This window comes from Dipteris shenzhenensis, chromosome 29 (assembly GCF_047967505.1).
Source record: "Dipteris shenzhenensis isolate YYH24624 ecotype China chromosome 29, Dip_SZ_1.0, whole genome shotgun sequence".
NCBI classification, from domain to species: domain Eukaryota; kingdom Viridiplantae; phylum Streptophyta; class Polypodiopsida; order Gleicheniales; family Dipteridaceae; genus Dipteris; species Dipteris shenzhenensis.
Window position 1 is genome coordinate 22,607,687 of NC_141624.1, and position 13,544 is coordinate 22,621,230.

Here is a 13,544-nt window from a genome sequence, read left to right on the forward strand (position 1 = left end):
TGTGAACTCTCCACCTCTGTCTGATCTCAACTTCTTCCCCTTCCTCCCTGATTCTTTCTCGACCATTACATGCCATTCCTTGAACTTACTAAAAGCCTCGTCTTTAGTCTTCAGGAAGTATATCCATATCCTTCTATTGTAGTCATCGATCAACATCATGAAGTAGTAGGAACCACCCAAACCTTTCGTGTCCATCTTTCTGCAGAGGTCCATGTGAACGAGCTCTAGAGGAGCCTTTGCCCTGCTGGCCTCTTTAGGAAAGGGATGCCGATGCTGCTTGCCCATCATGCAAGCTTCACATACATCGGGCATGTCTGTAATTTCTTGTAGGTCTGCAATCATTCCACTTTTATGCATCTCCTTTAAAGAACTAAGGTTTAGATGACCAAACCTCTCATGCCACAGCTTAGTATTCTTCACATCAGCTCGAGCATTGAAAGCTGAGAGTTCATAGATGTTGTTGCACCATGTAACTTTACCAATGACCTTCCCTTGAAGATCCAAAATCTGTGCACCATTCTTATTAAATTGAACTTTGATGTCCCGATCCGTGATCACAGAAATGGACAACAAGTTTCTCTTGATATCTGGCACATAAAGAACATCGGACAACTATTTTACAACTCCATTTGACTAGAGCAATCGTACCTTTTCCTTTTGCTGGACATTTTGCATCATTGCTGACTGCTACAAGGATGTCATTCCCTACCGGCTATAGAGAGGTATACCAATCCTTCCGACTGGTCATATGGCGTGATGCACCACTGTCAATAATCCATAGTTCATCCGCAGGTACATGGACTGCCTTCGTGCAAATCTCCTCAATTGCTACGAACAGCTCTACTAGTACTACCTGCGCGCTGTTGCTGGACTCTTTCTTTACTCCGTTCTTCGCATCTGCAATCTTCTTCCGGCACTCATTCTGCTTGTGCTCTACCTTGTTGCAATAGAAGCACTTGATCTTCTTCTTTCTCTTTTTATCATCAAAAGAAGATGGGTTACCAGAGTCCTTACCCTTACCTTTCTTTGATCCAGCGTAGAAAGCCGAATCTTCTCCAGTCCTCGTCTTTTGATGCATCTCCTCCTCCAGAAGCATTGCGCTGAAATCCTCAAAGTTGAGGGACGGATTTCTGTTCTACGTATTCAGCACCGTAACAAGACCATCGTACTTTGGTGGGAGAATCCGTATGCACCTCCGTGCTAGATTCTCGTTTGGTGATGCCAATCGCAGTCATCTGATCACGCAGATTCTTCACCCTGGTGATGGACTTCTCTACCATTTCAGACTCAGACAGTTTCTCGTTCGTGAGTTAAGTCTCTAGATTCTGAATCTATGTCTGATTCATGGTCTCGTACTGATTTTTTAAGACCGTCCATGCCTCCTCGTCCATGCCTCCTCTGCTGTGGTGACATGTTGAATTAATGCCATGACAGAGTCACTTACACTGCAGATAATAGAACACAGCGCATCTGCATTTCTTCTTGTCCACGCGAGAATCTCATCCGCAGTTGGTACTATCTGTTGTGCTACATTGGTTGGATTCGATCTCGAGACCCGGCTTCATGTCCACCCCAGTAGCAGTATCCCAAAGCTCGTATGCACTTAGGATGGTCTTCATCTTGAACTTCCAAAGTGGATAGTTAGCACCGTCCAACTTTTTGCTTTCGTCGAACGGTGGGATTCGCAGTCTTGCGGGCTAGGCCATCTCTCACAATCTGCTCGCAAATAGAAACACACTACCAAATCTTCTTGCTAGAGTCTAGGCTCTGATACCATGTAAGAAAACAATACAATGTCTATGCTCAATAGATAACAGGATCTCGTATGCAAGAGAGAAAAGCAGATAATATGGAGAATCAAAAAATTTGATTACTATAGAACTGATACAATAGATGGCGCTCCCTCCCAACCGTGTGCTCCTGTGAAAGAAGCTTTGATGGCGTGCTGGAAACAGTAGAGGACGGAGGCTGGATGCTAAGGAATCAGGGTTGCTGTAGCCAGATGATGAAATGGGCTTCATGGGCTTGCTCTTATATAGCCACCAGTCATAGTCGGTTAGACCCAATCGGGTGACCAACCCAGTCCACCCAAAACGGTCGACTAGGGGTCAGTCCCGAAATAGGCCACCGACCACACGATAGAATCGATGCGCAAAATAGAGCAACTGGCCTATGGTCACCGTTCGGCCTAGAGCCATCCGGGATCATCTGGGGCTCCAAATGGGCCCCGCAACCCGAGAGTGGGCTGCCCTGGGAAATGCTCCGTCTACCCTCAGTGCGGTCAGTCATCGGATGCCTTCCCGCACTTGCATGTAGCCTCGTCGGCAGTGTGCCAACTCTGTCCAGCCATCAAGCCACACATGGTCCCCATTTGGTGTCCAAACCAGGACCTACCGGATAACCGAGCTACTCAAATGCCTTCTCCTCATATGGGGGGGCTTACAAGTAGAGTTAGCTGGTTCCTGCATAGTTACACGAGAGTGGAGCATTGATATCTAACATATTCTACCTCACAAATCCATCTCTTCCTTCTCATCTAGTTTCTCTTTTGACTCTTCCTTCCATGTGAAACCCACTCCTTCACACGAAATTGACGAAAGGAGATCCTCATTTCTCTTTTGACTCTTCTTTCCATATGGAATGACATGATGTGAACTGGTCATTCACATGGATCAAAAAGTCCTCCTACCTTATACTTAGTGACCACCAAGAGACTAGTGAGTGTTCCACTAGAACCTTCATTTTTAGGAAAACCCCCTTATGGGGGTTCTCACCCCTCCCCTTACACCCCTATAGCCGCGAGGGGTGTAAGGGGAGGGGGGAGAACCCCCTTTCCCTTACCCTCTAGCAGCCACGATCGTCAGGGGGTAAGGGGAGGAGGGGGAACCCCCTCCCCTTACCCCTCGGTGGCCACAGCCACCAGGGGGTATGGGGAGAACCCCCTCCCCTTACCCCTTGGTGGTCACGGCCACCAGGGGGTAAGGGGACGCGGGAGAACCCCTTTTCCCTTACCCTCAGGCAACTGTGGCTGCCAAGCTCCCCCTCCCTCATCTCTCTCCACCTCCCACCCTTGTCCCCCTCCTCCTCCCTCCCTCCCTCTCCCTCGCCGTCTCCCTCTCCCTCTCCCTCTCCCTTGCCCTCTCCCTCTCCCTTGCCCTCTCCCTCTCCATCCCTCCCCCTCCTCCTCCCTCTCCTTCCCTCCTCCTTTCCCCTCCTCCTTCTTGATCCTCCTCATCCCCTCCTCCCCCCTCTTCTTGGTCCTTCTGGCTCCTCTTCCTCCCTCCTTCTCCAACTGCCCTACTCCCTCTTCCCTCCTCCAGATACCCTACTCCCCCTCCCTCCTTCCTCTCCTCTCCTCCTCCCTCTTGTAGCAGCTCTCCCCTCCTCCCTCGTGGAATAGCTCCTTCTCTCCCTTCTGTAGCAGCCGCCCTACTCTCCTCCCCCTCTTCCTCTTGTCGTGACCTACTTCTCCTCCTCCCTCTTCCTTGCTAGTCCATCCCTCTCACTGCTCCCTCTTTGCCAACTTCTCCTTTTCCTACTCTCAAGTGGATGCTATGAAATAGGAAGGAAAAATGCGCAACAGACATTGACATCCGTATATCCCACCGTTGGATCAGTACCAAACTTTGCAAGGGTCTTCAAACAAGTTGTTTTAATGTCCTTGCAAAGTGTTAGGCACATCAGATGCTGGATGCAACGCTGGATGCAACACCGGAAAGCAAGAATGCTCATGTTTGTATGTGGATGCTATGTATATGAAAGAAACATGCGCAACAGACATCGACATCTGTATGCCACCCCATCAGATCAGCACCAAACTTTGCAAGGGTCTTATAATAAGTTTTTTTAATGTCCTTGCAACCTACATTTCAGCCTACAGCAGTGATACCTATCTTTGAGTACTCATGGCAACATTCAAGGACATATTCATCAAGTACCATGTGAACTTACAACTGGAGGCTGAATATGCACGCACATGCCATTTGGAGTTTAGGAGAGCTATTGAAAGTGTGCTACACAGTCTTTGATTACAAGTGAAGAAGCATCTTGACCTTTAGGTGGATGGAAACTTGTATCCTTTAGACCCTACCACCCAAAAGAGTTTTCCTTTTCATACAGTACATGATGTTGTTCGGTTTGTTGGTGATAGACATGGTGGATTGCTTGATTATTGCAATCGATTGAACCATGGTCAGACATTGGCTATGCAAGCAAGCGAGGTGCAGAGAGCCCAAGTAAAAGAACTAGCACATTTGGGAAATATTACTATTGTGACAATGCATAGTAGTATGTAGGTTCTCCAATTGCAAAACAATGAACTCGGTGACAAAGCCCATGAACTAGACTTGGAGCGACAAGAATTGGAAGAATCAATCCATAAGATTGGTGAAAGAAAACAAGATTTGAAAAGGTCTATCTATGGCCAAGTTCAACGTGCTATGGAGAACGAATGGGAGAAGTCGATAGAAGGAGTACGAAAGTTGAAGGGAACACCTTTGGGACTGAAGGAGAGGAAAAGACAATTGCAATCTGTGGATGCATTGTCGGCCAATAATGGTGCCTAAAAGAGGAGAGTACGGGCTGCAAGATTAGTTCCCCAATGTTTCAATGAAATTTCTTACTCCAAAATATTCATGGTGTTGCATTTTTTCCACTAAGACTCATTTGTACTCTACGTTAGGAAATTCATGGAGGATGTGATGGGAACAATGGAAGTGGATGATATTAACCCTTCATATGTTCTAAGAAGTTTAATAAAACCAAGTGATGTCATTGAATTGTTGAAGGACCCTAGACAAAACGGGCTGCATGAACAAGCTACTAGAGAGGTGATGAAGGACTTCAAGGGCCTCGTGCAAGCAAAGGAGGTGCTTGGAGCTTGTGATGCTACTGGTGTAAGTCATGAAGTTTACAACTCTATTTTTAAAAATTTCAAGTCTGCTATGGAGGAAAAGTATAAGATATCTACAATGTCATTGCCAACACCCTGGTCTGTAAGGCTTGCATGTCAAGAAACAAACCAATGTGCTAGAGAAAATCTTGGAGAAAACAATTTTGTAAGTGGCACATTGACTTGGAAGAGTAAAAATAAATCTGGCATCCAAACGTTTGAGATGAATGCTCTCAATAAACATAGATGCAACACAAAAGACTATAAGTTGTACAACCACAACGCCTCCTCCTATCAGCCCCTCTAGCATCTCGAAGTAGTACCATTCCTCTAGGTAGTTAGGCTACAAATGGTCGCCAGAAGATTTCCCTACCACCTTAATCTCCACCGGGCTTTTGAGATTCACAGTTACTTTTTTTAAAAGTAAATATTATTAATTTTAGTAAAAAACAACCTTGGACTTCAAAGGGTTATTTATGTTGACATGACTATCTTAGTCTATTAAAACCTAAAAGCTTTGCCCTATTCCTCAGTTTTTACGATGCCGCAGGTCTGACATCTTCCCCTTCTACCACCCAAACTCTCGCATCCATCCAAGACTTCTGTGTAGGGTATCTAGATTGCAAGGTTGGTCCTCTAAGGCGGATGGCTTAATAACTTCTAGTAGGAGAGTAGCCATCGTGGACTCTAAGGAATCCTACAACACTCTAGTCCATGCCATAAAATTTTTAAGCATAAGGTATGTGAAGCCTACCAATTTGGAAAACAGGCAAGGAAACCATTTCCTAGACATCCAAGGCATTCTCTCCTCCTGGACAAGGCATGTTGCTCTTGATCTAGAGTCTATTGCCGTGCTATAAGGCCTTGTAGTCTGTCTAAGGGTGTCATCTCTAGAGCGCTTATTGGCCAGGGCGTCTTGGGTTTCTTTCTGGCGAGCTGCTTCTGTTTGTTGGAACTTGTTGGTTTGGAATAGTGCCATATTCTCTCCATGAAAATTTCATGCCACCTTTGAAGAATGTTCTGTGCAATGACTATTAATGCCGTGATGGACTCTGAGAAGGCCACCTCCTTCTGACCAGCCTAGGTGTCTTCAATCAATAAATTTTGGTACCTGTGATATAGATTGGGGAAGAACGGGGGTTGGAGAGGCTATTCGACCCATCTAGTTGTTGTTGTCAAGGTGGGTTGGGCTCCTGTGGCTCTTGGGTCATGTTGATTATTTCTTCCCCTAGATCGATGGCCGTTTCAGCTGATGCTCGCATCGGAGGCGTTCAGCACTGTCGGTTGCTTTCTTTGTGCTTCCTCTACCCGGAGCCGTTCCAATTCTTATTGTTACTAGAGGAGGTCTTGGTGTTTTTTTGGGCCGTTGCTTCTCCCCTATGTTGTCGTGCCTTTGCCTCTTCCTGTAGTTTTTGTGCGGCTTCTCAATCTTGCTGCCTCTTAGTAGCTGCTTCCTCTTGGGCCTATTGGCTCTACTCCTCTCTTCTACATTTAGGTGAGGGCTTCGTTGGCATAGACTTTGTGGAGAGGTATGTGGGTAAATCGACTTCCCTCACCTCATCACCATAACCTTTCGGAATAGGGTCGTTGGATAGGTGATGGATGATGGCATTAGGAGCATGGGGTTACCAATTTTCTCGCCATGTGTGTAGATGCCAATGATTTCTTGGTAAAAGAATTCTGCCCAGTTCGTCTCTTTGGGTTTGTGGAGGCGGGCTAGGAAGTTGGGCAGCACTTGGTCACACTATGATGCTCTATGAGTTGTATTTGAGCGAACAAGGTGACAACCTCAGCTACTTTGGCCAGTGCCACATTCTGGATGCAGTCTCTTCTCCATGGTATGCAGCTTAGTACATGGTTGGGAGATGGTAGGGAGATTGAATGCCCGTTGAACTGTATCTATTGTGAATTGTACTCCGTGTCTGCGTGTATCTAGCTGGTCATGCCTGTAGCTTGATTGAACTTGTCAATGAACTCCATCAAAAGCCCATTCTTTGCTTAGTTTAGTGCTTTTTGGATTCCATTTTTAGAGTTGGGTGAGGATGCACATTTTCTACCCTCTATTTGTCATGCCTCTATGAACCCAAGACTTCTTTATGTGCACTTCATTCTTGTGGGTGTACCTAGTTCCTCTTTGTGTATGCATTGATATTTAGGATGTCGGTCTTAGTCTCAACTTGTGAATGGCATTTCTTGCTCGATGACAACTCCTAGTGTAAGCCTCACCTCCCTCCAATCACAAGAGATCAAGCTCCACATATGACACCCCTTGAATGAATTTGAAGCATCCCACAAATATGATCTCTCTTGGGGTCTGCTCCTTTGTTTAGATTTAGCTATTTTCTCCCCCCACTTTTTGAATTAAGGGTTGTAGGCCCTCCTACTCTTTTCCCTCTTGCGCTTTTCCCCTCCTACACTTTTCAAATCAAGGGTTGCAAGCCCTTTTGCTCTTTCCCCTCTTGCTCTTCCCCCTCTTGCTCAAACTCCTTTGCCTTTGTTTATCGCTCATAGCCTGTGCTGAGGAGAGCTTGAGCTAGAAGATAGCACGTCTCGTGAGTGCAACCCTTCAATATCATAGTATAATCCAAAGAATAGTTGTGAGGATGTATCTGTCTCTTTAAATATTAGCATGCTAGGGGATCTTTTGATGTCCTCATATGAACCTAAATCTTTCTTAAGAATTCACTTAGAAAGGCTACCAATGACACATGAATTTGAAGCTAAAAGGGCAGGTCTAATGTGCAATCTACTTTCAATTGGGCTATGAATGGAGCATTGTTGCATGATTGCTTTGATTGCACAAGTGCCTTCACCTCCTAGGATCATAGAGGTAATAGCAAATGAATTGAGTAAATGTATCAAAGTTGTATACAATGTCTATACTTAGTCCAAGAACCTAAAAAAGTAAAGGTTACATATTGATAAAAGATTCATGAGTTATGGGAGGAGGATGATGCAAATCTTGATATTAGAGGCTTAGCTAAGAGGAAGATGCACTACCATGTATTGTGTGTGATTGTTTAGGTATACTATGGGTGAGAAAGTTGAGAGCGATGAGGAGATACTATCCTGGTTTGAATAAGAATATTACTTGAATGTAGCAATCACACCTGTGAAGAATGAGCAAGAAGAGTATCGTTTGGGGAGTATGCAGATTTTTAGGTTTTAAAAATGCTCATAGCTTGTGGAACACAAGCTAGCACATGTGTAAATTCAGACAAGGTGTTTTAGAAATCCACGTCTTATAGTGCATATGGTCATATCATGGATGGAAAGCTACTTTGCTATGAATGCAGAAGTGATGCCATGGTAGGAAAACTACATTTAATGGATAATTACACAAGATTTGAGATTTACTCGTTATATAAGGAGGAGTTGTCCAAATTTATATGATGATCCAAGTCTATCAATTTCACATTAACTCGGTAGAAATTCAAAAGTCTGTGCAACGGCAAATGACTAATTCAGGAACATATTTCCCTTTCAATGGATTAGCATGTGTAGTCCTAAACCATTGCACAAGCATGCCCAAAAAAGAAAAGGGCATGAAGGAGTATAAAAAACCAACCACAATTGAGGGTTCTTGATCTTGAAGGAGTAGACATACTTCTTTATTATTTTAGCTTACAAATGATGGACGCCTAAGGAAGAAGGCAATAGACATTCTCTTTGAGAAAGTTCCATCTTATGCTACATAACTTGTTGTCTCCTCTAGGCTCATGTAGTTGAAAATGGAAGGAGCACTAGGTCTTCACAATAGATGAAGAGAATGTTCATGCTGATAGTATCAAGGAGGATGCATCATCCACTTTGTTATCCAATGATGGCAATGATCTTGGTCATTCATGAAACTATTGGTGTTGATACCAAAGAGGATGCACTCGTACAGTGACAGAAAGTATGAAAGCTTTTTGGTTGTGTAGCAATACCACAAGGTGAACCATAAGGACTATATATTGTGTTTACAATTTTCAAAATTGCTATGAAAAGCACTCTTAAATCTAGGCCTCTTTTTGTTGGCATGCTTTTCCACAACGATATTGTGCAATGGTGTTTTTAATTATAATAAAAATAATCTCAAATCTTTACTTAAAAAAAAGAATATTCTAATAAGTTATCATTTGTGTGCAAGGTTACCGGTTGTATATGTAATTGCGTGCGTGTGCGCACGCGTGTGTGTGTGTGTGTGTGTGTGTGTGTGTGTGTGTGTGTGTAGAGAAAATTCTAGAACTACACTAGCACTTAAAGAAAGACATGTTTGGAAGTGTGGCCATATGTATTGTCTTATATGGAGTGGAGGAAGAAAAACGATTGACTAGAATGTTGAGAAGATACAAAAACATTATATCACTAGTTTCTTGGGACTGAAAAGGATCACCCCCTACTCCATTCTATTCATCAAAACAATATCCTTCCTTTGGAAATTTTAGGCATGGCATGACTAGCACAAGACTAGATAGAAGAGAGCATGGTGTAAGAAAACAAGATGAATAAAATATTGTCTAAACCAAAAGAGAAATTGCCATATATTTTGAAGGACTTTTCACCCTGGTTATTCATGGAGAACAAAACAAGCTCGATAATGAAATAAATCTGGATAGATCACTTCATTCCATTTCATCTCTCTCTCTCTCTCTCTCTCTAACTCACTCATTCACTAATGCGTTACAAATTTCCTATGTTCTATCCACAATTTGTGTTTCAAGGTTGAAGCAGTTTGTGGGCACCTTCCACTCTTCCACATATAGTTGTGTATATCATATATGCATTCAAAGGAGGTCAACGCAATACAACTAAAGCATATATATATGTTTTTGGGATGCAATTTTCTTGGTGAAGATGCCACCACACATGACCCGAGAAGGCACGTAATGCTTTTTGCATTGGCCTCCTTCGAATATATATATATATATATATTCGAAGGAGGCCAATGCAATAAGCATTATATATATGCCACATATGACTATATATATTCGAAGGAGGCCAATGCAATAAGCATTATATATATGCCACATATGACCCGAGAAGGAGGCCAATGCAATAAGCATTACATATATGCCACATATGACCCGAGAAGGAGGCCAATGGAATAAGCATCATATATATGCCACAATAAGCATTACGTGCTTATTGCATTGGCCTCCTTCGAATATATATACTCGGAGAAGAGGAAGTTATGGGTTTTGGGAGGGAGTAAGGGCACTTAGCAATGACATGTTACCAACTCCACCAAATTGAGTTCTACTACTCACGAATTGTCAATACTGAGAAATATTTTATCAAGATAAGAAGCCCCAAATTTTAGTTGACTTGGTCAACCCTCAAAACCACAAGACTCCAAAATTTAAATCCAGAAACAAGCAAAGATTGGCAGCTGAAATTCACCTGCAGAGAATAAACTTTGAGAGGGATTTTTGCAACAGAAATTAAGCTCTTGTACCAAAAAACTTCCACCGGAGAGGAATTGCGCCAATTTGCATCAGGTCGTCTGAGAGAATTGCACCTTTTTCAACTGGTTTTTTCATGTCTTCTCCTCAAGTACTAGAGCATTGGTGCTTACTTCAATAGCAGACTCCTAATAGGGTTGCCTAACTATAGCTAAGAGAAATTAGAGAGATTCGACGTGCTGAGGGAGAACTCGTAGAAACTTCGTCGAGCAATCATCTTGTCGGCACGGGACGTGTCCATAATTTTTAAAATTCCTCCTAGCCAGAGGTTTGCCCTAGCATGAAGATGCTTGGGCTCAAAGGGAATCAACAATGGTTCAAAGAGGGAAGAGAACAAGCTTAAGCAAATTCTAATACATTCGAAGGAGGCCAATGCAATAAGCATCACGTGCCTTCTCGGGTCATATGTGGTGGCATCTTCACCAAAAAAATTGCATCCCAAAAACTTTCCATCGAAAATCAAGAATCCGACAACTTTGCAATTCAAGGTCTCAAAACACGCACTCCGTCAACAGCGCCAGTCGCAGGAGGGAGAGTAAACCTCGACCGTTGGATCGGCAACCTTTTGTAATGATAATAGCCTAACCACATTTGAGCACCTACCAGCTATACAGAGACCACGCGCGCGCAATCACCCGAAAAAGTGCCATGAGTCACACGGGCTACAAAAAAAAAAAGCACACTGCTTCTCAAAAAATTGCCACGCGTCATGTCATGTCTAGCTGCTGCCGTTTCGCCACTCCGGGATCCATTTACGGTTGGGAATCGGCACCACGTAGCCGTTAAGGGTCCTAGCGGCAGTGAAGGCCACCCGGCGCCAATGCCCGACTCCTCAAGAAGTTCAGGATGCAACCAAGAAAACTGTGTTCTGCCGTTCTATGACAACTGTGTACGTCCACTTTCTAAAAAGAGTAAGAAAACAAGCAAATAACGGGTGGTATGACAGCATTTGTAAGAAAAAATGTAAAAGACAGTAGACTGTATTTTTACGTTGGTGATACAGAGGATTGCCGAGAGGCTAAGTCAGAGACTTTTAGACAGGAAACTGAGGGGTACATTCTGCAGATGATAGCGAATATCATCATGTATGGAGCACCTTTTATTGGGCTGCAGCAATGCATTGAAATGCCCAACATACATTGGCTACAGCTACACATTCACATCTGGCCTTCTTCAGACTTCTGCTCAGACACGACCCAACAAAAATGAACCCACTTACAAGCTGCATGCATGCAGGAAATCTGAAGACATGATCAATATGCATCTGGGTTTCACGCCAGACTAGAGTTAACCGTTCTGCTTGCTATGGCAGAGGAAAAATTTCCAGCAGGAACAGCAGCAGCTGTGGGAGTAGATGTATCATCCCCATTGCTTGAACATTTTTTGTTAAGCCCATTCGCTTGGCTCTTTGAACTTAAACTAAGGAGCTCGGATCTTGCATCTACAAAAGACAGTGGAGGTCGGGGCAAAATTGTCCATGAAACTTCATCAGTTTTGGGGATCCACGACGCTGAATCTTCTGGTTTTGAGGTGGAGTCTGTCTTCTCAAGGCCTGATGCTACCTCACCAGGAGCACTAGCCCCGCTCATATTTTCACTGGACATGGTCTTCGGTATTAGATGTGTAGCTGGCTTCTGTACTACCTTCACCGTCCCAGAGCCCAGGCGCAAAGGTAGTGTGATATTGCCGGCTGGCCTTGTCGCTGATTTGGAGATCAATGTTGAAATATTACCATTGCTTGTACTGCTACCTGTTGACTTGGAATGAATAGACTGCCCAAAGGGAGAGCTTGATCGCAGCATGCTTTTGTATGTCGTACAAGACAGGGCTCCATTCAAGCTGCCTGATCCTGAAATGGATGGTCCAACATAATTCGAGGTTCCTTTGCCAGCAGAATCTGAGCCTGACAGAAAAGATAGGCTTGGCCTGAACATATAGCGAGAGGAAACACTGGCACTTCCAAATCTGCCCAATTGAGCTTCGGTCAACTGCTGATTTAACCACCTGCAATTATGCACATTCAGTTAAATCTTAACCATAAACCTACACCACAAATTTGCAGTTCAAAAAAAGCATTCATCAAAGTTGTTGCGCTCACTGGATCATCTGTTGATTAGACTTCTGAAGCTCCTGGGCCTCATCTAGCTTTGTTTTGAACTCTTCGGCCTGAAGAAAACATCCATTAGCCTTGTCTGCTACTTTTTATTTTAGTCTTTTTTCACATCGAAAGGAACTTAACAATTTCCACAAGCGTGTGATTAGTTGTTGGAGTTTCTATGGAACAAGCGTCATAGTAGGAAAGTGAAAATCATAAATGATGTACATCAAGTACATCCAAAAATTCAGAGTTTACCTTCTTCTTCAGCAAATCGTTATCATCCTTCACCACTGTGATCTCATGTTTCAATGCGTTGTTCTCTTGCAATGTTCTGTCAATGACTGTCTGCCGCTCAAGAAGAAGATTGTCTTGCTGAGATGCCACTTGCCCTTTCAATTTCACTTTGGCCTTGCAAGTCCGAAGCTCAGCCTGCATTACAGTGTCTACCTACTTTGATGTGTGCGGGAATCTAGATTCTAGTTCTCAAGGTAAAGAGAAGGAATTAACAGTAATGTTAACAGAGAAAAAATCTTTTTATCGCCATAAAGGATGTGCCTGGAGCTTGTCCATCGATTGTTGGCATTTGCTAAGTTCAGTTTGAGAAGCTTTATGTTTTTCTTCAGCACGATCTGCAGCAGCTCGTGCATCTTTCAAAGACGATTCCAAGGCAGCTCTGCAATTGAAGCAGCACAGAAATGGCGAAGCAACAACGTTCAGCAAGCGAAGGCTTCCACAGACAGCTATGTGATAGGATTTGGATGCTCATGTTATTGTACCTTTGAGAAGTGTGGGTCTCCAGTTGCTTTGTTAAGCTTGAGATCAACTCATTTTTCTCTTGAATCTGGTAATAGAAATTCAAGGATGAATCAATCCATGATTGGAACGGTACTTGTATAATATCAAGGGGCCAAGCAATTTTGATGATGGATGGTGCATGCTAATCAATCGCTTACTTCTTGATCCAATGCACCAAGACGAACAAGATGCTGATTTAACATCTTCGTAGAATCATGTTTATTAATGTCCAACTTCTGGTTCTCCATTCGGAATCTCTCACATTCCTGTGATTTAGCTGCAAAGATCAGAGACAAATTACTTCCTACTACGT

At 43.6% G+C, this 13,544-nt stretch overlaps 1 protein-coding gene across 1 annotated transcript in view; it reads right to left on the bottom strand.

Annotated features, from left to right (window-relative positions):
- Positions 1 to 11,396: 11,396 nt before the first annotated feature.
- LOC147882596 (uncharacterized) overlaps positions 11,397 to 13,544 on the bottom strand; it is a 60,528-nt gene continuing 58,380 nt past the window's right edge. Inside the window, exons 9-14 of the mRNA XM_087400712.1 lie at positions 13,390 to 13,497; positions 13,213 to 13,277; positions 12,992 to 13,109; positions 12,692 to 12,865; positions 12,437 to 12,504; positions 11,397 to 12,342 (exon numbers count right to left, since the gene is read on the bottom strand). Of these exons, the coding sequence (XP_087256838.1) occupies positions 11,610 to 12,342; positions 12,437 to 12,504; positions 12,692 to 12,865; positions 12,992 to 13,109; positions 13,213 to 13,277; positions 13,390 to 13,497 (1,266 nt within the window). The 3' untranslated portion in view covers positions 11,397 to 11,609. The remainder of the gene's footprint in view (positions 12,343 to 12,436; positions 12,505 to 12,691; positions 12,866 to 12,991; positions 13,110 to 13,212; positions 13,278 to 13,389; positions 13,498 to 13,544) is intronic.